General features: G+C 41.8%; 1 protein-coding gene across 12 annotated transcripts in view; it reads left to right on the forward strand.

The window, feature by feature from the left end:
• Positions 1-18,914, forward strand: part of crb2a (crumbs cell polarity complex component 2a) — a 124,331-nt gene that overhangs the window by 73,324 nt on the left and 32,093 nt on the right. For all 12 annotated transcript variants that reach the window (XR_015097227.1, XR_015097228.1, XR_015097229.1 and 9 more), the window contains one exon: positions 1,847-2,785. Coding sequence is in view for 8 of the 12 variants with exons in the window: in XM_086096412.1 (XP_085952538.1) it covers positions 1,847-2,785 (939 nt within the window). In the remaining 4 variants the exon portion in view is untranslated. The remainder of the gene's footprint in view (positions 1-1,846; positions 2,786-18,914) is intronic.

Consider the following 18,914-nt stretch of genomic DNA (forward strand, 5'->3'; position numbering starts at 1 on the left):
ACGACTCACTGCTCGTGACCATAGGTGAGGGCAGGAACGTAGATCGACCGGTAAATCGAGAGCTTCGCCTTTTGGCTCAGCTCCTTCTTCACCACAATAGACCGATACAGAGTCCACATCACTGCAGACGCTGCACCGATCTGTCTGTCGTTCTCCCGCTCTATCCTTGCCTCACTCGTGAACAAGACCCAAAGATCCAGATGACACTAGATGACACTAATATCATTTCAAACTTTTTTCACATGATCTAAAAACAAAAACAAATCTCTCCATGAGCCGTCACTTACCGTGGCGGAGGGATTTGTGTGTCTCAATGATGTTGTCCGGGGGCTTTATGCCACTGGCAGTGTCAGTCATGGCAAACAGGTCCTAGGTGAGGGACGAGACAAAGCATGGCTCAAAAATACCTCTTATGATGATAAAAATAAATTGATTAGATTTTCCCTTGCCTAGATGCAGGTCACCGGGGCCCCCCTCTGGCGCCAGGCCTGGAGGTGGGGCTCGAAGGCGAGCGTCTGGTGGCCAGGGCTGCACCCATGGGGCCTGGCCGGGCACAGCCTGAAAAGGCAACGTGGGCCATGGACTGACCACCTATGGGTGGGGCTAAAGGGGTCGGGTGCATTGTGAGCTGGGCGGCAGCCAAAAGCGGAGACCTTGGCGGTCCGATCCCTGGTTACTGAAGCTAGCCCTAGGGACATGGAATGTCACATCTCTAGCAGGGAAGGAGCCCAAGCTGGTGTGCAAGGCAGAGAAGTTCTGACTAGACATAGTCGGACTTGCCTCCACACACAGCTTGGGCTCTAGTACCAATCCTCTCGAAGAGGGGTTTCACTCTGGAGTTGTCCACAGGGGTAGGGTTAGGACTAGATACGTTTTTAACTTCCTCCCTACCCCTTTTGAACATATAAACTCATTTCTTTCTTCTTATTCTTATTTTTCTTTTTTACTTCAACTTGTATTTTATACTTGTAATGTGTTTTGTGTTTTCTTAATGTTTATATTTTCAATAAAACCATAAACCAACCAACCAACAGTGAGAGGCGCAGAGCAGGTGTGGGCATACAAATTGCCCCACGGCTTGGTGCCTCTACATTGGGGTTCACCCCGGTAGACGAGAGGGTAGCCTATGGGTGGGGGGGGCAAGCCCTGTTGTTTTTGCCTCCACACTTTTTGGAGTCCTTGGAGGGTGTGCAGAGAGCGCTCCCCCTGGGGGACTTCAACACTCACGTCAGCAATGACAGTGAGATCTGAAGGGGCTGGGAGGAAGACCCTCCCCAACCCCGGCCCCCACTCAGAACATGAGCAGTGTACTGTTTTTGGACTTCTGTGCTCATTGCGGATTGTCCATAGCGAACACCATGTTCAAACATAAGTGTCTCCATATGCGCACTTGGCACCAGGACACCCTGGGCCGCAGTTCGCTGATCGACTTTATGGTTGTTTCTTCAGCTTAGCAGCCACATGCTGTGGACACTCAGGTGAAGAGAGGGGCGGAGCTGTCAACTGATTACCACCTGTTGGTGTGTTGGCTCCGATGGTGGGGGAACATGCCGGTCCGACCTGGCAGAGCTAAACGTATTATGAGAGTTTGCTGTGAATGACTGGCAGAAAGAGTTTTCAAAGAAAAAAATATTATTTGAGAAACGGGTGTTTTCAGTGACGAGATTGTTAGCCTTGTATATCGAGGCACAACTATAGTATGAAAAAATTATTCTGTTTGTTGAGCTAAAACCGTTCAATTGCAAAACTATAACATGTGTCGGGCATAATGTTTTTAATATAAAAATCCATGCCAAATGTATTTCTAATTATCTTGAATCAAATTTATCTTCACATCTTCCTTCAGGTTTTCTTTGTGAAACTGATATTGACGAATGTGAAAGCCAGCCCTGTCAGAATGATGGCTGGTGTGAAGACGACACTGCTTCCTATATCTGCCACTGTCCTGATGTAGATGTTGGTCATCGGCCATGGGGAGGCAAAGACTGCACCGTAAAGCTTTCTGGCTGTGTCCACCATGATTGTCAAAATGGAGCCACCTGTTATCCATGGTTTGATGGAATTGAACATGGCCACACATGTTTGTGCGCTCAGGGATTCTATAACGAGCAGTGCTCCATGCTGACAACGTTCTCTTTAACCTCTGCAGGTTTCATTCCAATTAAGGTTTCGAAAGAGAAGATCCAAACTGAGACTCAAAACGCTGATTATAACCGCTTTAGAATACAGTTCCGTTTCCGGACAACATTATCAAATATGTTACTTTTTTACAGAGGAGATGTGTACAACTATGTCCTTATAGAAATTGTAGATGGTTTCCTTTATGCAAAAACCTTTTCTGATACATCTGAATATAATTTGACCTTTCCTGTCTTTGTTAATGATGGCATTTGGAGAGATACTCATGTATTTGAGGATAACAAGAGCATTCATTTGATAATGAAAGGACCTGGCTGTAACAGAGATGGCTGCAGAGCTAAAGATGAATCACCTTTCGAGACTTTGGAAACCTTCTCCCATATATATGTAGGTGGAGCACCAGAAGAAATGTTACTGAACTCCCTAAGTGATGCAAGCTTCATTGGATGCATGGAAGACTTAATGATAGACGCCCAACCTATCCTCCCCCAATCATTTCAAGACGAGCAAATACAAAATCTGGGATGTATTAAGACTGAGTGGTGTATGCCTGACCCCTGCTATGGGCATGGACACTGTGTGGACCTATGGACCAACTACCGCTGTGACTGCCATCGTCCTTTCTATAGTGGAAGATGCATTGAAGGTGAGCATTTTCACTACTGTTTCTGAAAGACAAATATACAGAATCACTTGTATCACATTGTGGCGGCCGTGGCTCAGGAGGTAGAGCTGATAGTCCAGTAACCGGAAGGTCCGCTGTTCGATCTCAAGTCTCTCCACGTCATGTGTCGCTGTGTCCTTGGGCAAGACACACATTGCCTTCAGTGCCACTCACACTGGTGAATGAATGGTGTGAATGTTTGGTGGAGGTCAGAGGCACACTGGTAGCCAAGCTTCCGTCAGCCTGCCCCAAGGCAGCTGTGGCGACTTATGTAGTTTACTACCACCAGTGTGAATGTGTGAGTGCATGAATAATGTATCCATTGTAAAGTGTCTTTGAGCGTCCAGAAAAACGCTATATAAATCTGATTTATTATTATTATTATTATTACTGCAGGGAGTCCTCAAGTTACAGCGGAGTTCCGTTCCGACTCTGGCGATGTCACCCAAATTTCGACTTAAGTCAGATTTCCCCGTTAAAGTCGATCTTTACATCAAAATACTTTGCACAGTAATTTTACAAAGCATATTTGCGCAACCCGGAAGACCCGGAACCAATATTTCGTGTTTCCACACGGACATTCATTGCTGACAGACGGCACCGCGGAGCTAATGGAAACTTAAACACGGAAATGTGACCCGCCTGATGGACACCCATGGCTGTAAGTAACAACACTTTAAATAACTTTAAAATGGTGTGACTACTGTGGGAAAATAATGAAAATGAATGTGCTACGGGCGTAGGTCGCGTACGACGTAATTCGATTAGTAGTAGTAGTAGTAGTAGTAGTAGTAGTAGTACTATTACCATTAAGTCTTTGAATATTTTATCATTATATTCAGGGGTGCACATTACAATTTTTGGTCTTGTTTTCAAAGGAGCACCAGAGGTTGTTTAGTGGGTCAAGGGGCAGGCCATCAGAATCACAGGTAATGGGGGAAATAAACCACCTTACACACTTGCCTCGGTGGCTTGGCTGGAGGTAAAAGGTTGCGAGTCAGGACCATATTTACTTCCGTAAACACTGCCACATGACGTCATGTTATATATTTTTTTGCACGTCACTCGACGTTGCTATTGACGCATGCGTGTCACATCACGGCATGTTGCATTCATAGAAGAAGTCGCATTTGTTTTTGTAATGTGAACGAGTACATAAAAAAAATCAGATTTAACAAAAAATCTGATTTGGGCATCACAACCTGCAGTTTGAAGGTAGCCTTAGATCTATGAAAAGTTGGAGGCATATGAAACAGCCAAATAACTACACAAGTCTTGAAGCCTTATATTAAACCCAGCAGAAAGGCCAACATTTTTTTATTTACTTCCAAATGTTGCCCTATTTTTGGCCTATTATAGAGGTCACATTTTGAAGAACACCTCCCACATATTTTGTCCGATTGACTTGAATCTGTGAGTGTTTCATCTAAAGATGTTCCCGATGAAAAGTAAAAGCAAAACATTTAATTTCGCCATATGCTGTTGCTGTGGCTACATGCTGTTTGCCAAGGAAAATTATGCTGATTTGGGTGGTCCAAACGTGTGAAAACTCATGAAATTTTGAATACACATAAAGGACTGGCACAAAACAATAAATCCATATGTAAAGGTTTATCATGCCCCAAAGTGGTCCGGGCTGTGAGGGTCCTTCAAAGCTGCTCGCAACTCCAGTTTTGTGTTGTTTTTGTGGTGGAACCAAATAAGAGTCTTATCGAAGAACACAGGACTGATATGGAGGTAAATATGGTGCAAAAGTAACTTGTACCTGTAAAAAATTGTTTTTAGTTGTATTAAAAAAAAAATTGTACGTGAAGAAAAAAGTATACATTTGTATCTGTAAAAGTCGTTATTTGTACCTGTAGAAATGACAACTTGTAGTCAAAGAAGTCGCCACTAGGAGTCACAAGGGTTTTTTCTGCTGCTGTCCAGTCACTTGAGTTTTGCACCAAATCTCTCGCTACAGATGGTGCGAAACTGATTCGTACTTGTAGAGCTCCGTGATTTTTATTTTATTAATTTTTTTATTTGTACTCGTAGAGAAGAGGGCGGGCTCTGGAAGATTTGGGTGGGCTAAAGGTCAACCTCATTGGTTCAGCGAACGACAATGGGTTGATCTCAAATTACGCCACGTTTTTATCATTAAAATGCACAAGTCCGAAATTCCAAACAAACAGTGTGTGAAAATTTCAACATGGAAAACTGAACAGATTGAAGTCACGATTATCATTTAAAGATTTGAAGCCTACCTTTGGACTGTGACTTTCTGTCCTGAATGTATTTCCTTTTACCTGACCCATTTGTATTGTCATAGCTGAGACAGTGTAAACATACGATTAATAGCTTGTCCCTGCACTTCTTTCATGTCTTCAAAAACTCCCTGTATACTTGAACTGAGATATATTAAGCTTGACACCCTTTCATGTGATGTAAGTTCATGATGACATATTTGCCGTTTTTATTTCAAAATCCTATACTCTACATACAGTATGTATGTTGAACCATTGAAATTTTTGCGCCTGGGACATCCTCTTCTTCCAAAATGACGCGTAAACTGGTGTGGCTACTCTGTTTGTTTGGAATTTCGGACTTGTGCATATTAATGATAAAAACGTGGCGTAATTTGAGATCAACCCAATGTCGTTCGCTGAACCAATGAGGTTGAGTTTTAGCCCGCCCAAATCCTCCAGAGCCCACCCTCTTTTCTACGAGTACAAATCACGGAGCTCTACAAGTACAAATCAGTTTTGCACCATCTGCAGCGAGAGATTTGGTGCAAAACTCAAGTGACTGGACAGCAGCAGAAAAAACACTTGTGACTCCTAGTGGCGACTTCTTTGACTACAAGTTGTCATTTCTACAGGTACAAATCACGACTTTTACAGATACAAATTTACACTTTTTTGTACAAGTACAATTGTTTTTGTACAGGTACAAATCACAACTTTTACAGGTACAAATAAAAAAAAATTCAGGCACAAATGATTTTTTGATACAACAAAAAACATTTATTTTACAGGTACAAGTTACTTTTGCACCATATTTACCTCCACAGACTGATTCAATGACTGTTGTATAGAACTGTCCCAAACAGCTTATTTTGCAGGCTGTGTTTTCCAAGCAATCGCAGGAGCTATATCCTCTGCTGGGCCTTTTTAGGATTGGTGTTGATGCTGGTTTCCCACTTTAGGTCCTGAGAGACTGTAAATCCTAGGAACATGAAGGTTGAAGGTTGAGACAGGTCAGAATGACAATGTGAATAGCATCTGTGGTGAAGCATCTTGTCTAAGCCCGTATCCCATTGAAGGGGCTAACATTTCAGGGTTCGCTCAAGGTCACAATGTTTCCTAAACCTTCTCCCAAACAGTTTTAATGTTTCCCTAAACTGTTTTAATGTTTTATCTTGACAAAAGAAAACCATTAAAACTGTAGCCGAACGTCCGGAAAAGGTTTGTGAACTAACCCTGACAGGAACGAGCATTCGCTACCTTTGCCAACACTTGCAAACATTCGCCTCAAGTGGGATACGGGCTCAAGTCCACAATCATCTTTACAGTTTTGCCTGTGTTCAGCTCCAATTTGTGCTGACTGCACCATAGTGCCAGCTGGTCTTTGATGAGGCCGATGACTATGGAGTTGTCTACAAACCTCAACCTGACGGCTGGGTGTGCAGTTGTTCATGCAGAGAGAAAAAGAAAAGGGGAGCCCTGGTGCTGATAATGTTGTCCCTCCCAGCTTCATTCCTGAACCGCAGATTCACCGGCAGTTGGCAGGAGACACACTAAGCTGGAGAAACTTAGAGGAGAGGAGTTCCAGTATGATAGTGTTGAACGGAGCGCAGAAGTCCACAAACAGGATCCTCGCATGGGTCCCTGTGCCGTTGAGGCGTTCCAGGATGAAGTGCAGTGGGGAGACCAAAAATACCAATGTGTGGCGGGATGATTATGGGTCTCCAGATAACTTTAGCGACAGTATGAAAATATTTACCAGAATTTCGCCACAGCTGCACAGAAAAAAATCATTCACTATTCATAAAAAGTTTGGGATATATGGCTTTCAGGTGACATTTATGGAAAATGTTGACGCTACAGTGATATATCATGAAAGTAGGACATTTAAGAAGAAGGATGCACTGGGGATTTCTTCATCTCAAACAATTCATTGAAAGAAAAAAAATGAAAACATTTCAATGTCTCAATAACTCGTCATGTGCCCTTGACAACGACGTCTCATGCTGTTCGTATTCACAAGTCGACTCATTGTCTGCTGAGGCATGGAATCACACTCTTCTTGAAGGACAACCCTCAGGTCATTGAGGTTCTGGGGTGCAGAGTTTCCAGCCGCTACACGGCGACTCAGCTGATACCACAGGGTTTCAATAGGATTCAGGTCTGGAGAAAGTGCAGGCTATTCCATTTGAGGTACACCAGTCTCCAACAGCCATTCCCTAATGATGCCACCTTGATGAGTTGGAGCATTGTTTTTTGTGAATTTTGCCGTTAAGCTCCTCATTAGAGAACAGCAACTTGTGCAAAAACTGCTGAAACATTTAACAGTTGAACATGTGCGTTCAAAAGCTTAGAGAAGGTTACATTAAGTTCACCTGTAAAAGTTTGAATGCATTTTAGGCTTGTCCTGAATTTTCACCTAAAAGCCATATATCCCTAACTTTTTGTGAGTAGTGTATGTGCAAGACCACAGGGTGAAAATCTGCATTCATAACAGACATCTGTAATATTCGGGGGGTGGGAAGGGGGATCGCACAAGCCTAGTCTTTGAACTTTAGGTTAAACTGAGTCAAGGTCAAGGAAGCACAGATAGGGGTTTATGAATAACGCTTAGGCCAGAAAGCAAATGAAAGTGCACGTTAGAGCCCCGTGCTGTTACCAACATGTGGCACTAATGTGCAATGCGTAGAAAAAGCCCATAATTATATTTATTTATTTAATTTTATTATAAAAACAAAAAGGTTTTTAGTTTTTGCAATAAAACAAACCAAAAAGTAGGATCTTACAAAATACTTCATCAGCTGGCAATCAAACTAAGAAATTGCTCAAGAATTTACTAACACAAAAAAGACAACTAAAAATTAAGGATTATATAATATTAAAGTCCAATAAGAATATACAGAGTTGAAGGCTGAGAGCGCCGTGAGCTGCTGCTGTCCATTAGCTCCTGGCCAATTGGAGGGCCGCTTCTCCCTCTGTTGGATCCACCTCTTCAGCTAATCACCATTGGCCACCTGAGTCTCTCACAAAAGATCATAAATCACAGTCACAAAATGTAGGCTACATCCAGTGCTCATAATGTTGATTAAAGCTGCTCTTTCTTTGCAATATTTTGCCCAAAAATATTTTTGCAATGGCCTTTTTGTTTGGCCATTTATGACTGAAACATGTAATTGTAATTAGTAGATTAACACCTAGATATTCAGTGTTCACAATGGATACCTCTTGCAAGCTTTTGGCTCTTTTCAGAATGGATTCGGATTCAAATTTCCTGCCCTCTGTCTATGGATGTGACGTCATGTGCACATTGTGCAGGTGTGTGCAGTTTAATTTTCAGCCACAGGCGGCAGTAGCGATCAAAAATTGTTTTTGTTTTTTTTGCATTTAATTAGTGATTAGTGAAATTTTGACGGATCGTCGTAGCTGCTGCACAGCGAGACTAAGATGCGCATGCCCGCCACCTCGGCAGCATCCCCTCCACACCACCCCCACGCCGCGAGTGTTGTTTGTGTGTAGTTTCTTGTGTAGCACATGCGTGCTGCTGAGCTCAACTGAATTGAGAAACGAACAAATCACTTTATGAAGTGACTATTTAGAACATTCACTCAAAAAAATTCAATATGCTTGGTATGCAAATGTGCATTCACATACTTGAATGTAGTGCACATTTAACATTTTCAGTACGCACGTAAACCTGCACACCATTCATAGTATGTACACCCCTGAATATATTCCGTGAGTAATAAATAGTTATAGTAATAATTAAAGTAGTATGAGTAATAGAAACGTGTACGATTTAACCTAGGACGTTGTTGACAATAGGGGTTGAACGACTTTAGATATTTTGTACCCAGCATTAAAGTGATGATACTCGTCGACTTTATTGATCTGATTATTTTTTTCCCCATTTGTCAATTGCTGTATGAAACTCCAAACACATTCATCACGACGTGATCAATTACGATCTGTCGTTTACATGTTCCACATCGTCAATCTGATCAGCCCCTAGACATTGATCACATGATTTATCAAAATGGAGTTCATTCGTCATTTAGCACAATATTTGTGATAGTTTTAACACTTTTATTGAAGCAACATCTTGATTCAAAACAAGTTTGAAGTACTTCAAAACAAGTTCTCCCCTCGCAGACGAGGTCTTGTCCAGACGCCACTACCTTAATTAATAGGCGGGAATGATGATGTCACGCCGCAATTACGTCAAGACAGAGCATGCGCAAAATTGCGCATACCAGACACAGCCTGGCCATTCCGATTTAATTGTTTACATGACGCTTGTTTGGATTGGCAGAAGGGATTCAGCCAATTCAGGATCAATTTGGCCTTTTCTGTTTATATGGACCATTTTCATTCCGTTTGGCGGTTTGGATGAATTCTTATCGGATTACATGGCTCCATGTAGACAGTGGGAATTTGTAAAACTCTACTATTCACGTAACACAACTGCATAGTCACTACTCCCCACAGTACAGGGGTCTGCAATCTGCAGCTCCAGAGCCCTTTAAACCTTCTACTATGGCTCTCTGTGACTTTGGAAAATAAATAGTTTGTGTTTAATTTAAATTGACATTAGTCAGTTCTTTTTTTTTTAAATGTGATTCTAAATTTGAATATTATTATACTTTTGTATGTAAAAAAAAAAAAAAGAACACACCACTAATAATCTGGCATCTTATTCCCTGCGGTTTCTTTTAAACCGATTAAATATCAAAATAAAACCATACCGTGCAACGTCATTATCCTGGTCACGTGATCGTAATGACGTATCCGGTGCGTAAATGACAGCTGTCGTCATTCATTTGCTGACTTAATAGGCAAGAAAAAGACTGTCTTCTATCCCAATTACTGCACCAATTCTGATCAGAGTAAAATCCTCAGCATGTCAGGTTTCATGCCATTCCATGTGGGGGTGGGGCGGTGGGGGTGGCCTCTCCTAATGTGGGCTAAAGCGTGCTTAGCACATGACATGTAGCTGGTCTCGCAGAGTAAAGTCACCCGGATGTTTAGGGACCGTCCACAACTTACATTTCCAGAGTGAACAATGTCAATGGTAAATTGACTGGTAATTTGAGCCTCTGTAACATGCAACTTGCAGATGGTCCCCAACTTCGACTTGCTATGAGCCGGCCAGCTGAATGAGTCCTCCTTATCAACTACTTTCATCCCCGCTTTTGGCTGGACACAAATATTATAGGGCATAATTCCACCTTTAATGTCTGCCGTGGGACGCAATAATTCCTCGTGAGTCTCTTTGTTGTCATTGGTAGTCATGTCATATATGCGTGTTTCACGCATGCGATACGTCACGGTGATCACGTGACTGTCCAAAATGGCCGATACTGTACTTAATGCAAAAATATTCATAAAAAGTGCTATAAAATCATAATCGCGCAACATAAATTGTTTTTTTTTTAGGGAAGAGTTCAAATGAACCATTTCACAGAATAGCTGGTTCGTTTTTCATAAGTCTTGTATTCCTTTAATATAGGCAACTATGTGCAACACCTGGCCTAAAAATTCATTAAACTATTCGACCCTCCAAAAGTCTAAGAAAAGAAACGTTTCTGAAAAAAACAGTACTTTTAATGCTGTTACAATAAATTTTATTGAAAACAAATCCTTACAATCCTGTGGGAAATTAAGGTGACAAATACAGCCCTGATACAACTATGCTGACGTTCAAGAACATAAATCACATTAACCAGCTAAGATAAATATTTTTATTATTGGTTATTTTGAAAATATATTTTAATTATGCATTCTTTAATGTAATAGTCCTTTTATTAGTCAGATTGGCATCTGAATGCAAGCGATACACAAGCAAAAAAATTATGAGGGAACACTAACGCAGACGTCATTTTTTATTTGCTGCAAGTGGATAATTTAAAACTGGCTTTAAATTGAGGAAAAGAAGGGGTACTCAAATTGAGTCTGGCTGTTTTGTTTTTATTTTTTATTTTTAAGAAAGTAAACCCAGCATCTTTTTTTCAAAATGTTTTTGTAACATGCAGGGGAAAAAAAATTGTGTTCTCTGTGGCAGTTTATAGATTTGGTAAATGCAAGTTGTTGTTTAAAAAAAAGAAAAAAAGTTGGGATACTATACAAATTGTGAATAAAAACTGAATGCAATTATGTGGAAGTGCCAAATTTAAATATTTGGCCCAGAGTAGAACATAGATGACAGGTCAAAAGTTTAAACTGAGACAATTCATCATTTTAAGGGAAAAATATGTTGATTGTAAATTTCATGGTGCCAACAAATCTAATAAAAAGTTGGGACAGGTAGCAATAAGAGGCTGGAAAACTAAATTGCACTTATAAAAAACCCCGCTGGAAGACCAGTTACCACGAATGAGGTCCATAGGCAACTTGGTTGGAGTATTGTCAGGGTTACATTTAAATCTTCCTGGATGACCAACAATCAGCAGGCGTCGATCAGCTCCGCTACAAGAATGGCCAATCCAACTGCTCCACACAAGCATGGCACAAGAACAAGCACGGACCGACCAGCAATTGGTCGCCACTCACCAGATGGGCGTAATCATAAAACACACTCACCCGCTCAGGATTTGTCACCGAACAGACGCCTCCCTTAGTACATATATTCACCATTTACAGCAATGCAAATTTTGACTTACTTTTAATTAGTACTATCTCATATTAACTCCCTTGAGTACCAATCCATCCAATTAAGCCCCTTAGTTATTCAAGTTAACCTTATTCAATGTCACAATGTTTTTGTTTTATTTATTATTCTCTCACAAATTTCCCCTGAGAGCCGGGTATAAACCCCTGACAGGACCACTTTCGGCCCACGCACCTCAGGTTTGAACCCCCCCAAAATTATTTCCAACTTATGATTGTACAGACTTAATAGACCCTGCCTAACAATCCCTTTTACACTATTTAAACCCTTCTAGACTTATTTTGCAGACAATAACACAGACAGACAAACACACACACGCACGTAAGGGCCCACAAGACAGACACAGACTGAGTGAGGGGAACAATTTACAAACAACATTTACACAAACGTTCCGATGCCGCAATCTAATTTCCAACTCATATCTTTCACACTATAAAAGTCATTCAGACAATATGACATAGAGACACACACAAGAGCTCACAGAGACAAAACACAGACACAATATTTCATGGAATTTAAGTGTACACAAGACTCCGCCGTCCTTTCTCTACGGAATTTATCGGACTCCGCCGTCCCTCATTTCCCTGCCATTGTATTCACAGGGTTTTTATTTCTTAACGCGCAATGACCTCTATTCATTCACTTTTCCCTATTTTGGATTCGGCCAGGAGGAATTTCAACCTCCTATCTCAGCGCTACACAAACACACACACACTCAACAACAAAATACTCACGACATGCGTCCTTTCCTCATCTCAGTTCTGGATTGCCGTCAATCCGCAATCTCGGGGAGCCGACCAGTTTATAAACCTGCATCTGTGATTGTATAGGGTTGCATGAGTGCGTGTGGCATGAGCAGCATCCACATCTGGAAAGGTATCGTCAATGCAGAAAGGTATATTCAGATTCGAGAACATATGCTCCCATCCAGGCATCATCACTTTCAGAGAAGACCTTGCATTTTTCAACATGATAATGCCAGACCACATGCAGCACCAATTACAACATCATGGCTGCGCAGGAAAAGGATCCAAGTATTGAAATGGCCAGTCTGCAGTCCACTTCTTTCACATATAGAGCACATTAAGCGCATTATAAAGGGGAAGGTGCAACAAAGAAAGCCCAAGACAGTTGAACAGTTAGAGAGACGCGTGTTAGACAAGACTGGGACAGCATTCCTATTTCTAAACTTGAGAAACTTGTCTCCTCGATCCCCAGACGTTTGCAGACTGTTGTAAGAAGAATAAGGGATGCCTCACAGTGGTGAAAATGGCCTTGTCCCAACTTTTTTGAGATTTGTTGACACAATGGAATTTAAAATCAACATAGTTTTTCCTTAAAATTATACATTTTCTCAGTTTAAACTTTTGACTTGTTCTCTATGTTATATTCTGAATAAAATATCAAAATTTGGTATTTCCACACAATTGCATTCAGTTATTATTCACAATTTGTATAGTGTCCCAACTTTTGGGGAATCGGGTTTGTACATACAGGTAAAACAAAACCATATGTGCAGTGTTATCCTCGGTATTGATGTCAAAAGGGATTTGAGGCTCCTGGTGCTTTTCTTTTTCTGTGGTAGATGGCCTATATGGCTCTTTGAGTGTTTAAGGTTGCCAACCCTGGTAAATAGCAATAACCTATCCATCCATCCATTCATTCATTTTCTACTGCTTATTCGGGGTTGGATTGCGGGGCAGCAGATTTAGCAGAGAAGCCCAGACTTCACTCTCCCCAGCCAGTTTGCCTAACTCTTCGAGTGGTGATCCCAAGGCGTTTCCAGGTCAACCAGAATACATAGACTCTCCAGCATGTCCTGTGTTGTCCCAGGGGCCTCTTACCGGTGGGACATGCCTGTAACACCTCACCCGGGCGGCATCCAGGAGGCATACTAACCAGATGCCCAAGCCACCTCCTTTGGCTGCTCCCAACGTGGAGTCCCTGCCGGAAGACAGAGCTTCTTACCCAATCTCCAACGTAGAGCTGGACACCTTGCAGCGTAAACTCATTTTGACCGCTTGAATCAGGGATTTCATTATTTTGGTCACGACCCACAGTTTGTGATCAAAAGTGAGGGTAGGAATGTTGTTCGAGAGCATCACCTTTTCAGTTCGGCTCCTTCCTCACCACAACAGGTCAATACAGAGTCACCCGATGCTGCACTGATCCATCCTACCCTCACTCGTGTACAAGACCGCGAGATACTTGAATTCTTCCACTTGGAGCAGGATCTCTTCCCTGACCGAGAGAGGGCACTAAACACTCTTCCGGCTGAGGACCATTGTCTCAGATTTTGAGCTGCTGATTTTCATCCCAACCGCTTCACACACTGTGTTGTTCCAGTGAGAGTTGGAGCTTGCTTGAAGAAGCCAAACAGTACCACATCATCTGGAAAAAGCAGAGACGCAATACTGAGGCCACCAAACCGGAACCCCTCAACATCTCGACTACACATAAAAATTCTGTCTCTAAAATTTAGGAACAGAATCGGTGACAAAGGCCACCCTTGGCAAAGTCCAACTTACACTGGCTTACTGACCTTGAATTATTGCCGGCAATGCGAACCAAAAGCTGACATTGGTTGTACAGGGACCAAATTGTTTTTATAAGGGACTTTGGAACCCTGTACTCCAGGATCACCCCCTACAAAACTCCTCGAGTGACATTGGCAAATGCCTTTTCCAAGTCCACAGATTGGGCAAAATCCCATGCACTCTCAAGGATCCTGTTAAGGCTGTATAGTTGGTCCACTGTTCCACGGCCGGGACAAAAACCACATTGCTCCTCCTGAATCTGAGATTTGACTTCCTGACAGACTATCCTCTCCAATACCCCTAAATAGACTTTACCAGGGAGACTCAGGAGTGTGATCCCTCTGTAGTTCCTCAAAGAACTGCGGGTGGATCTCATTGAACACTGGGACTTTGCCACCATGAAGGTTTTTAACTACCTTGGTGACTTCAACCCCAGAGATATAAGCGCCCACCTTCAGACTCTGCTTCCTGAAAGGTGTGTCAGTGGAAATGACAAGATCTTCAAAGCAGAGGCCTATCTCCACCATACACAGTGGCTGTGTCCGCATGTCCCTAACCCCTAATTCACAACATAGCCCCGCACTATATAGCTGCCTAATATATAGTGTCCTCATTGTGTTTGACAATTCGGACAGCCAGCTCACTACTTTCTCCTTGTTGCATACTATGTGACCACTGTACCTGTCATGACGCACTGGCACATAAATCTTAAGACTATTTTTTGTGAATGAAAATGTTTTAAAACAGTACTTTATTTTCTTTGTTGTACATATTATCAACTAAAACTAATTCATTATTTATGTAGTACACTGTTCCCTCGTTTCTCGAGTGTTCATCTTTCGTGGCCTCGCTGTTTTGCGTTTTTTTTTTACAGTGTGCTTTTTGTTTTTTTACAGTGTATGCACGCGCCGTCTCAGCGCGCCGCCTGCCACCCGCCCCATGGTACACGCAGACCCGTGCTTACCACAACGCTCGAGTGGAGTTTTGGGGGCATCAGGGCGATGCGGTCCCGCGGTCAAAATGGGTTTACGTGTCCTGCCTCGTATCTTCATCATTAAAATTAAGATTGTCCGCCCCGAACCATGCAGTCGTGCCGGTTGACGGCTAAGCGCGTCATGCGTCCACCACCCGCTCCACGGTTCACGCGGGCCCGCCAGCCACAAGCGCTCCAGTGGAGTTTCGGGGGCACCGCGGCGGTCAAAATTGGTTTACGTATCCTGCCTCGTATCTTCATCATTAAAATTAAGAGATAAAGGGCCGACAAATTATGGATTTTTACCCGGGATTGGAACCACCGCCGGCGTGGTAACGATTTGAAAATCCTCGGTGTATGGCTCGTCGCGTTCCGACTTTGCCCGTCACCTTCGCAACCTGGAGATAGAGGCCCGACAGTTTTCCAATTTCATGCTCTGGAACGCTCGTGCGTCCGCCACCGCCCCATGGCTCAGCCCTAGATTACACCGCTTGCATGTGAATTGCGGATCTGCTCCACCGATTTGTTTCTATTTCCAGCTTGTTCATATTACACCGGCTGCATATGCGCTGCGGATCGACTGCCACCAGCTTGTCATACCGAGACAGCCAGAAAATGCGCTCCCGAGCCTCCAGTTTAAAATGGATTTCTCAGCCTTGTATCATCGTCATTAAAATTAAGAGTGTCGTTTCTAACCGCTGTTTTGTTGTTGTGTGCGTGGGTTTGTTTAATTACTTCTTTTTTTTTTCAGAAAACATACCGGCCGGAAAAAGTTGGATCAATTGCCGTTTTATTTTTGTTTTTCAAATAAATGTTTTGGATATTAGTTTAATTCTATTTTATTGTTATTATTCTTATTTTAAAATCTAGAAAGGATTGAACACTGAGAGTGTATAGGAGTACTGTGTTTAAGTAAGAGATACAGTATGTGAGAAAATGGTAACGCCTATCAAGAAAATTGCATGTTTAAAGTGTGTGGTAAGGTGTTAGCCTTAAAACATATAATAATTGAAAAAAATATAGTATGAACGACAAAGCATTTAGAATAAACAAAAAATATATATACTGTGTTGTATAATAATCAGTGTTGAGAACGTTACTTTAAAAAGTAATTATTTATAGTATACTTATTACTTGCTTAAAAAAGTAACTGAGTTAGTAATTGAATTACTTCATAATAAAAGTAACTCGTTACCAGGCAAAGTAACAACAATTTTCACTACTTAAAAAAAAAGTTTTATATCAAACAATTAGGATTTTTAATGTTTTAAATATATATTATTATTATTATTATTATTAAGGCCCGAGCAGCTACCGCTGCAAGGTCCCTATTGTTTTTTGTTCGTATTCTTCTTCTTCTTCTTCTTTGTAAACAATCTCATTTTTGGGGACCTAAACATTTACGAAAACTCACCAAACTTTGCACACTCCTCAGGCTCGGCAAAAAAAATTATATTATGAAGTTGCCATAACAACATAACAACATATAGCGCTCCCCAGCATGGAAAAATATGCACCAATCCCGGCATGTTTGACCGAGGGCTACAAAAATTGGCAGGCACGTGAAGCGCCCCGAGGCACACAAAAAAGTCAGTGGGGAAAACATATCCTAAAATGTACAGGAAGTGAGCTATGAATTTTTGAATGTCCAATTTTGGCCCATTTTTGCACATTAGTTGTGGTCATTCTTTTTGCCCATTTGCCAACAGTTTTCATCTGATTTACTTCTAACTTGGCATGGATCATCTCAAGACCAGGGACAATAACTGGGGGAAAAATCTTGACTTTTTGAAATACTATATGATGGGGCGGGGCCTCAAATTTTGCCTTTAATATTTCCTTCAAAAAAGAGGAAATGCTTAATAACTCCGCTGTACAAGCTCCAAAAAATCCCAAACTTCTCATGGCCTGAAAACATCTATATGATAATATTCAGTTATATATGTAGCGCCACCTAATGGTGACAAGAAATGTCATACTTTACATTTGTATCTATTGTGTCAAGCTTGCTTGAGGGATCCAGTTAAAATTGTCATAAAAGCTTTAAGATGTTGATCATGCCCAACACCAAATATTGTAACTTTTCGCCAAAGGGCGTGGCCGTTACGGTCCCACAAAGTCTGATGATTCCCCATGACAATAAAAGCTGCGTTAACTTGACCTAAATGATCCTATCTTCTTAAAATGGCACACATTTGATGAGAATCCATGTCTGAATACATCTACAAACTTATATTTATTCGTACTGATAGAACCACCTACTGGCAAACTTCTCATGCATCTTAATAGTCACGGCCTGAAAACATACATGTAGCGCCATCAAGTGGTGACAAGAAATGTCATACCTTACATTTGTATCTATTGTGCCAAGCCTGTTTGAGGGATCCAATTGAAATTTTGTTAGATAAGCCTTAAGATGTTTATCATGCCCAACACCGAATATTGTAACTTTTCGCCTAAGGGCGTGGCCGATACGTTGCCGCGAAGTCTGATGATTCACCGTGACAATAAAAGCTGCGTTAACTTTACCCAGATGATCCTATCTTCTCACAATTTCACACATTTGTTGCTTAGAAGAGTGTTTAGGCCTTCATGATGTAGCCCATGACCTACAAAAAGTCTCTTGTACCCATATGCTTCTCAAAATTTCACACATTTGATGAGAGTCCAGGTCTGAATACATCTACGAACTTATATTTATTCGTACTGTTAGCGCCACCTACTGGGATAATTTTTTTAAAACATTTTTTCTTCTATTTTTTTCTCCAACCACGTTACCTGGATATACCTCATATTTGCTCAGAAGAGTGTTTAAGCCTTCATGATGTCATAAAACGAAGTTTGTGAGTTTTCGCGAATCGCTGTGGGCGTGGTAAGGTACTGTTCGCCAAGAAAACCGCCAATTTTGAGGGCCTAAACATGCACAGAAACTCATGAAACTTGGCACACACATCTGGCCTGGTAAAATGAGCAATATTTTATCATGTATTGTGCGATTTAAATTTTTTTTCCAATGTGCCACTACCCCAACGTGCCAGTACCCCAACCTGCAAGTACTCCAAAGTGGCCCGGGCTGCGAGGGCCCTTTATAGCTGCCCGCAGCTCTAGTTATTCTTCTTCTTTGTAAACTTTGTTATTTTTGGGGACCTAAACATTTATGAAAACTCACCAAACTTTGCACATTCCTTGGGCTTGGCGAAAAATGGTATATTATGAAGTTGCCATAACAACATAACAACATATAGCGCCCCCTAGCGTGGAAAAATATGCATCAATCCCGGCACGTTTGACCGAGGGCTACAAAAATTGGCAGGCACGTGAAGCGCCCAGAGACACAGAAAATAGTCAATGGAAGCCATATCCTAAAATGTACAGTAAGTATACTAAGTTACTATATGACGGGGGCAGGTCCTCAAATTTTGCCTTTATTATTTCCTTCATCAAAAAAGAGGAAATGCTTAATAACTCCGCTGTACAGGCTCCAAAAAATCCCAAACTTCTCATGCATCTTTATAGCCACGGCCTGAAAACATCTATATGATATTTGGTTACACATCTAGCGCCACTTAGTGGTGACAAGAAATTTCATACTTTACATTTTTATCTATGGTGCCGAGCCCGTTTGAGGGATCCAGTTGAAAATATGTCACCTCCCTCGTCACCCTTCCTCCTCCTCTCCTCCTCTCTCTGCGGCCCTGCCGCTGCCCCTTGC

The sequence above is a fragment of the Leptonotus elevatus genome, chromosome 15 (assembly GCF_054856555.1).
Source record: "Leptonotus elevatus isolate MCC_2025b chromosome 15, RoL_Lele_1.0, whole genome shotgun sequence".
NCBI lineage: Eukaryota > Metazoa > Chordata > Actinopteri > Syngnathiformes > Syngnathidae > Leptonotus > Leptonotus elevatus.